General features: G+C 45.3%; 1 protein-coding gene across 3 annotated transcripts in view; it reads right to left on the bottom strand.

Moving 5' to 3' along the window:
- SCN8A (sodium voltage-gated channel alpha subunit 8) overlaps window positions 1–8,148 on the bottom strand; it is a 162,526-nt gene that overhangs the window by 7,989 nt on the left and 146,389 nt on the right. For all 3 annotated transcript variants that reach the window (XM_033116667.1, XM_033116668.1, XM_033116666.1), the window contains exons 23-26: window positions 6,391–6,444; window positions 5,754–5,891; window positions 4,676–4,780; window positions 1,758–2,028 (exon numbers count right to left, since the gene is read on the bottom strand). In XM_033116667.1, coding sequence (XP_032972558.1) covers window positions 1,758–2,028; window positions 4,676–4,780; window positions 5,754–5,891; window positions 6,391–6,444 — 568 coding nt within the window. The remainder of the gene's footprint in view (window positions 1–1,757; window positions 2,029–4,675; window positions 4,781–5,753; window positions 5,892–6,390; window positions 6,445–8,148) is intronic.

The raw sequence follows: 8,148 nt of genomic DNA, 5'->3' as shown, positions 1-8,148 counted from the left end.
GACCATAAGAAGTTGGGTAATATATATGTAATACTGGCATTCCATGCGTGGTGGGCAAGTAAGGCTTCCGAGAAAAGATGCCTGAGTATGATTTTGTAGGATGAACGTGTATTTGTTCCCAGAGAAAAGGGGAAAGAGATAGGGCAGACAGCAACCCAGGCAGCAGGAACACCATTTAAGAGGTTTTCCTCTAGTAGGAGGTTCCAAGGGCTAGTTTCACCCCAATTCCTCTTAATTTAAGAAGATGACTTCTATACTTTTGTTTCTGAATAAATTAATGATATTTAATAAAAATCCCAACCATGAAAAGTAACACTATTCTTCCTCTTTATTTTCGAGTACCATCTGAGAATAGGGGGCATGGTTTGGTCTGCGGACTGGTCATCGCACTTAATGACGGGTGGGCAGAAAACGTTCAAGCACAGCGGATAAAGGCAGCATTGTCCCACATGTGTTTTGTGGGAGGGCGGGGGACTGGGTTTGAACCCCTGCTCGCTCACTTACCAGCCCCAAGTCTAGGCAACTGCTCTTTGCTTCAGCTCCTCATGACACTGAGAGGGTTGTGAGGATTATATAAATTAAAGCATGGAAAGCACTTAGAACGGTGACCAGCACACAGTCCATTAAAATATGAGATTATCATGATTATTACTTGAAACAGGGGCCTGTGATCAAATAAAAGCGGGTTGGGGTGCTAAGGATAAACAGAATTCTTTACTGCAGGACTTCCAGGGCTCCTCTCTAGGCTACTGTGCCCTGCGACCCACCGATGGGAAATTCAGTGTTGCCCAAAGTAATTTCATTCCCGGATTCTTTTCTTGGGGAGAGATGGATGGGGTTAGTGTACCATGTCTCAACACATGTTTGGACATGCTGCTCCTGAGGACAGCACTAGAGAGTGGCACAGGCCACGGGGAGGGCCAGCTGCCCTCTGCTGCCCACAGTTACCAGCTCGCTAAACCGGCCTGGCCACTGGGGCTCTGGAACGAAGGGTCTCACGCACTCTCCCTGTGCTGGCCTAAGTCGGTCAAACATCCCGAGGTGTGTTTCCTATTAGGAAGGCAAGGAAACGTTTTGGGAGGACAATCAAGGGGACAGCATTGCCTCTGCCTGCCAGGACGTCACCCCTTCCGTGCCTTTAGGCTGAAGCAAAATGCCACACAGTCGCTGTCACAAACCAGCTTGAGTTCTGCCTCTGCCACCTCTGAGCTGAGAGACCTTGGATATCTTTACTGTGAAGACAGTCAAATAGTCTGCTTCGCGGGCTGTCATAACGATCAAAGGAGAAAGTGCAAGTGAAGAAACTCTCAAACTGTAACTGGCGCACAGTAAAACCTCAGTAAAACAAGCGCGGCCATCATCATCACCAGAACCTTCCGAGACCACTTCGTTAACACCCAACTTCACCATCTCTTACCATTCCCTTTTCCATTTTACCCTGCTATCGTAGCTGTACTTAAAAAATAAGTTTCATCCGTCTTCCCTGTTAGATTTGAAACTCCTTGAAAGCAAGAACCATATCTAATCTTTCATTTCCCCTTCAACCACAGAATGTACCATCCAAGACTATTATGAACACTCAACAGAAACTCGCTGACCACGTAAGCGGCCGGCCAGGCCCACGAGACGGCGCGTGGGCTTAATCGAAGAGCGTAAGCAGCTTGCCCTTCAGCCCTCGGTAACTCGTTGCTCTTGCGGGAATGGCATCCTCCTGGCTGGCCAGGCCCCCTGCTCCCTTCCCCGCTTGCCCCACTCACCCACGATGGAGAGGATGACAACCACGAAGTCGAAGATGTTCCAGCCAATGGTGAAGTAGTAGTGCCGCAAGGCAAACATTTTGAGCACACACTCACAGGTGAAGAAGATGACGAAGACCAGGTTAATCCAGTAGAGAATGTTCTCCATCTGCTTGCTCTGAGTATCTGTCTCCACCATCATTGTCACCATGTTAAGGCAGATGAGCATCATGATAACAATGTCAAAGGCTTGTTGAGTGACAAAATCAAAGACGATACCTTGGATTTTGTTCTGGTGGGTTGGGGGTAGGGGCGAGAAGGAGGAAAGATACAAAAGGATTCGTGAAAGCCTTTCCAAGTGGACTGTGGCAGTTGCCAACCTGTGAATCGAAGTACTCTGCTTTCTTTCCCGTAATACTAGCCAGCTCGATGCTGCTGCTTTCAGGATATCAGGAGCATGGACAGACCCCATCAAGATCACCTCACCGAGAGTTTTCTAAAATTGCCACTCTTCTCTTTTGTGTCTATGCCACCACACACTTCTAGGTGTCTTCCCACCTCTCCTGCTGCTCCTTTTTAGTCTCATTTGCTGGTCACGTCTTCTCTTAATCTCCTTTCTTTACACTTTCTCCCCGGGAGAGCTCACCTATTCCTACTGCTTACATAATATCTATCTACTTATGTTTCTCAAGTTCTGTCTCCTACAGCCCGTATCTTTCCTCTGAATGCGGTATTGCTTACCTGACACCTCGCGTTGATGACTCATGAGCCTCTCCACGTTAACAAGTCCAAAGCAGAATTAAGATCTTCCTCTGCCCCCACCCTACTTGTTTCTCTCATTTCAATTATTCATCCAGGTTCTAAGCCACAAACAGGACGGTCATCCTTCTCTCTTTCCTCTCCCTCATGCCCTGTCCCATCCACTGCAGGTCCTAGTGATTCTTTCTCCAAAGATATAACTTGAATTCATCCACTGCAGTCCATTTCTGTTGGCCCGCCTCTAGCCTAAGCCACCATCATCTTTCATCTGGACTTCTAGAAGAGTCTCCACAACTGGTCTCCCTGCTTCTTCCCTTGCCCTCGTCCAACGCAATTTCCACACAGTAGTCAACGCGATTATTTAGAAACATAAATGAATCACATCGTTCTTCTGCTTTAAAACCTTTCAATAGTTTCTCATTGGGCTTGCAACAAAATTCCTATTGTTAACCTGGCTTAAAAACACCTTCCACAGTCTGCTCCTCCTCATTTCATGACCCTTAACCCTTACTCTAGCTCATCACCACTTGGCCACACTAATGTTTCCTGCTTTTACGTCCTCCTATGCTTTTCAGGATCTCTTTCCCCAGAATTTTCATTCCTTCTCATCCACTCAAGTAGACCCTCCTTAGTGAGGCTTTCTTTGACTATTCTATTGAAGTAGATCCCCCACCCAAAGCGGCCATTCTTCTATCGTGGCCTTCCAGTTAATTTTTTCTCACAATATTCCATTTCTTGTAATAGCTGTTTGCTTACTTATGTATTACCTATACCCCCACTATATTGTAAATGCCATGACAGTGGTGTCTAAATTTTGTTCATCACTTTATGCTTAGTACCTCGTACACACAGTGGATCTATAACGACAGTAAATCCTCAACATCAATAGGTTCTGTAACTTTAAGCAAAACCACATATAACAAAACCAATTTTATCATAGGCTAGTTGATATCAACAAGAGTTAAGTTCCTACACATTTCATCAATGGTGTTGAACAAAAGGATGGAGGATCTGCTGTATTTGCTGAATGAATCACTATTAATGTTTCCTGCCACATTAAATTTTATATTTTAGTGTGGAAGAAAATATACTCAGCTTCCCATGTGCAAAGTGCTGAAGAGAACTTGAGAAATGTTAATCCTCTTCCATTCCTTCTGGGTCCATTTCTATTACAGAATGGAAACTCTAACAAACATCCAGGAAATATAAAAAAAAATTTGCTTTTTTAGGATCTCCCTGATTTTTTTTTAAAAGTCTCTAGGCGCCTGAGCTGGTGCTTATTTTCAGGATTACTTTAACCTGGTGGTTTTCACACCACCAAGTTCTGCAAAGCCCTAGGGTTTTCTTTCCCTCAGAATTTGGTGAGGTGAGTAGGCCAGGAACAGGGTGAGGGGGTGAGTAGAGAAAATACTCTGGGATTCCCACTTTCAATTCAAACAAAGTAGCTCTACTTATATTTTCACAAATTAGATTGCCAGGTAAGCTTTTATTTTAAGAGTTCTGTTTTTGTTTGTTTGTTTGTTTTTAAAATGCAAGTTCCAGCAGAAGGGACTTGGAGCCTGATCTGTGGGGATTGTGGACAAGGCTTCAGCAGCATCTCCCTCTCTGAAGCGAGAGGACAACCACCGATAGGACGGGAAAGCAGAATCCCAGCCCTCCAACCCGTTTTACAAAAGGCTCAGATCAAGAGAGCAGATCAGGATATTAGACTCTCCTAGTTTTATCTCTTCTGCTCCCACAAATAGCCAGAAGCATGATTCTAGCTTCCAGGCACACCCTTACAAAGACTGCCACGTTGGGTAGAGAGCTGAGAAAATAATGACCAAATCCTATCGCATACTGGTAGGACAGAGATCAGCTTTCATTTTCCTTTCCTTTGTTAATTTTTAGTTGTCTCTTAAAACATCTCTCTTCCAGAGCCAATGTAGTTCACATGCCAATTCCCTGCTGTGGCCCAAGGAAGACTCTGAGGCAAGGTCCAGCACCTTGTAAAAGCCATCCCATCCCTTAATCCCTGCTCTCCTGCTGTTCTCTTCAGATCTTCTGGATGGGATGGCGAGGAAAGGATTAGAGGGCACAGCAGCCCATTACTGACCCCTTTCCTTTCTTTGCAGTGACCCTACCAGTGCCTGTTTCCACATGGGGTCTCACTCTGTCCCCGGCCTGTCCAATGCACTCACCAGGGGGCGGGGAATGGGTTTCTGCGGTTTCTTGGAGCCCAGCTTTTTCATGGCATTGTAGTACTTCTTCTGTTCTTCAGTCATGAAGATGTCCTGACCTCCAAAGTAAAGGAGGGAAAAAGAGAACGAGCAGTCACAAGTGGCTCTCACAGGCTACGGCTCTGGAACCTAAGGTTCAACACTGAGAACTGAAGGAGACTTATCCCCTGGCCTTTCCTGAGATCACTTTAGTTAACAGTTGTCCCAGAGTAAGGGAGACCTGGGACAACTGTTCTAATTCAAAGAGATACCTGCCTGTGCTTTCAGCTTGGGTTTTTTCAGATCTGCTAGGAAGAAAAGGACTATCCAATTACAGACTCTCAGGGAAGGGTTAAACTTGAGAGAAACGACTTGGAAGATAGTCACACCTCACTGGTTCTTACACTTTTTTTGGCCTGCTCTCTTGACAAAATTTTAGGGGGAAAAAACCATTTCAAAATAAAAGGATTTTCAAGTCCTGGTTGATGGTCCATTTATTTCTACAATATTAAAAGTTTAGAAATCCTGGTGTAAGAAAATAATTTGGGAAGTTCCTTGGAGTTTGTTGGGACAGATTTGATTTATAAAATGAATGACAAGACCAATCTTTTCAACTTGCTTCGGAAAATTGTTAACCATCTGGGACAAGGAAGGAAGTACTTTCTAAGAATGGTCTCTCAAATCCCAGTTTGCTAGGGGTGCGCGGGGATGAACATGGATAGTTACAAGTCTAGACAATTTCTGCTTCTCACCACAGCTATTTATCTGCTTTCCCTTTCTCCTGTCACTAGACCCTCTCTGGTAGGAGGCCCAAACCGGTAAAAGGCCCCAAGAATAAGGTCGCTGAGTAAAGGTGGTAAACCACACACTGAGCAATCCAGCCCCCAGCAGAGAGCTGCTTGCGGCTGATGTCCAGTGGGGCCAGTGCCACAGTGAGGTGATAATGTGGACTTTAGAGGAAGAGAGGTGTTCTCTCTCTAGAGATAGGGACAGAGAGGGAAATGTGCCTCTCGTCTGGGTTGGCCTCTCTGGCCACTGGCGATGAGGGGAGGAGACCTATCTTTTTCTTTTGTTGATTGAAGTTATCAATGATGACACCAATGAACAGGTTCAGGGTGAAGAAGGAGCCGAAGATGATGAAGATGACAAAGTAGATGTACATGTAGATGTTGTCCTCATACTTAGGCTGCTCCTCAGGCTGTCAAAGGACAGGAGAAAAAGGAAGAGTCAGCTCCTAGCCTGGGGGTCGGGGGTGCTTCTGACCAGCCAAGGCATCAGCCGTGACTGACCACTCAAGCTGCTGAACAAGCTGGGGCAGGGGAGCCCTAGAATCTCTCTGTCTGTCTCCTTCTCCGCACTGGCAGGTCCTGCCCGCAGATGGCATCATTTCGGCCACGAGTTCGGTAGAGAATATGCACATCACGGGGTGAGGGTGAGGGGACGCTGTCTGCTAGGAGCCATCCTCATTTCAGAGCAGCACTGAAGCGTGGCCAGCTCCACGGGGGCAGACTTAATCAACAGCCCGATCGTGGGAGTCGGTGTGAGAGCGCGATGACTTACTGAGAAGGAGTGTGCCCTCTAAGCAATAAAACAAGCAATAAATGTTCTAACCCTCCCTCTCTTTCTTGATGAGATCACCATGCTGCTTGCTTTCTAACCACCTCAGAAAGGTGTGGCTTCACCAGGTATATCCTTACCTTTCGGGAATCTACAGCTGCATACATGATGTCCATCCAGCCTTTGAAGGTTGCCTGGCAAACAGAGTCAGTCATTAGACTGTGCCTGTTAGGGGGTGGGCGGGAGTCTACGCAGGGGTCCAAGTGGTCAGGCTTAGGTTCAGAGAGAACACAGACAGGTAGTTTGGGTGCAACCTCACGTGGACATAGAATGTTCTGCTTATTAATATAGGTCCCAAGGGAGCTTTGTCTAAGTGCCTGAAAATAACATCAAAGTTTGGTAGGGAAACATGTTTACAATTGTAGCTAGATCAATACTTTTTACAAAAGGTCTTTAAAATGGGCCTGCGAAGGTTGTCTAAAGCTAGGGCAAACTCATACGTATGAGTAAGTGGCAGGAATCTACTGAGGGTACTACTGAGCCCTCCATTGAGGACTCGTTGTTTTTTAATGTGTTAAACAAGCAACGGGGGTCTTGAAAATCATAGTTGCATTAAAAACCTCCCACAAAACAAGGTCAGAACTCCTCCCTTACTAACACATACACGTTTAGCCTAAGGTCATGGTTTTACTGGCTTCATCCCAGACAGCCCTTCCCCAATTCTACTCGTCCATCTACTATATCTAGCCTGATTATGCAAACAATTACGGGCAGCCAATTACAATTGTCCATGTTTTATTTACATTCTATTTACGTTTTATTTACTCAACCCGATTCTAAGTTGTGTTCAGGGCATGGGCAGTTCCTTAGGCATCTGATGGCTCTAGTAAAGCCCAACACAGCACCTGGCATGTGGTGGGGACTCTGAATACAATGTTTGACTGGCTGGTTGATGTGCATTTGCCTTGGGTCGCCTGGAGCTGCTCCAATTCAGATTCGATTTGTGGGTCCAATGTCTTGAACTGGGATAGAACGACAGAAGAGCTTTGGAGTGAGAGGAACCACTGCTCATTCCCTTAACTCCGCCTCCTTACTGTTCCATTAACTCCGCCTCCTCGCTGTCAGACAGTAAGTGTTTAACATGTGAGGCTAGTTGAGAGCTTCACCTGCACTATCGCATTTAATACTCCCAACAACTAAACGACGCAGGCACAGTTGTAATAGTAATAGAAATAAATACTAGCCAATACCATTCATGAAGCATTGCTACGCGCCAGGCACCGTGCTAAGAAATTTTAGTAAATTACCACGAATCCTTTTTATAACCATGCAAGGTATTATCCACATTTAATAGGTGAACAAACAGACTTGGAGAGGTTGAGTAATTTGTCCCAAATGACATATCCAATAAATACGAGTGTGGCTCAAACCTACATCTGTCTGATTCCAAAGCCGAGGAGCTTTCATTGCATCATGGTCTTGTCAAACATTCCAAAAAATTGTCGTGAAAGGAAGAGAAAAGTAGGCATAATGGAATGCTACTTAATTCAAGGAATCCTTTTTTACTGTAATACACTGAGACCTTTCTCTGGGGTTGCCGAGTGGCAGCCTCACAGCCCTGCCCTATTTTCCTGTAGTTAGCTTTACTGCAGCTGTTATGTAGAATCGTCTGCTCCATCAGAACTGCCATCACCTTTCTTTTTTTTTGGTCTATGCACTTATTTTCTTTATTTTTTCTTTCTCTTTAACTACATACTCTGTCCTGCAGGAAAAAAGGTGATCTCTCTGAAACTTTATTAAGCTGCAGGAATCTTTCTGTGTTGTTGAACCTCTGAGCAGTGAGAGAGTCCCTTTGAGTAAGGTCTTGGAGACATCAGAGGACTCCAGAAAGGTGGTCT

The sequence above is a fragment of the Rhinolophus ferrumequinum genome, chromosome 10 (genome assembly GCF_004115265.2).
Source record: "Rhinolophus ferrumequinum isolate MPI-CBG mRhiFer1 chromosome 10, mRhiFer1_v1.p, whole genome shotgun sequence".
In the NCBI taxonomy this organism is placed as follows: domain Eukaryota; kingdom Metazoa; phylum Chordata; class Mammalia; order Chiroptera; family Rhinolophidae; genus Rhinolophus; species Rhinolophus ferrumequinum.
Note: the sequence above shows the minus strand (reverse complement) of the source record. Positions and strands in the feature narration are given on the sequence as shown.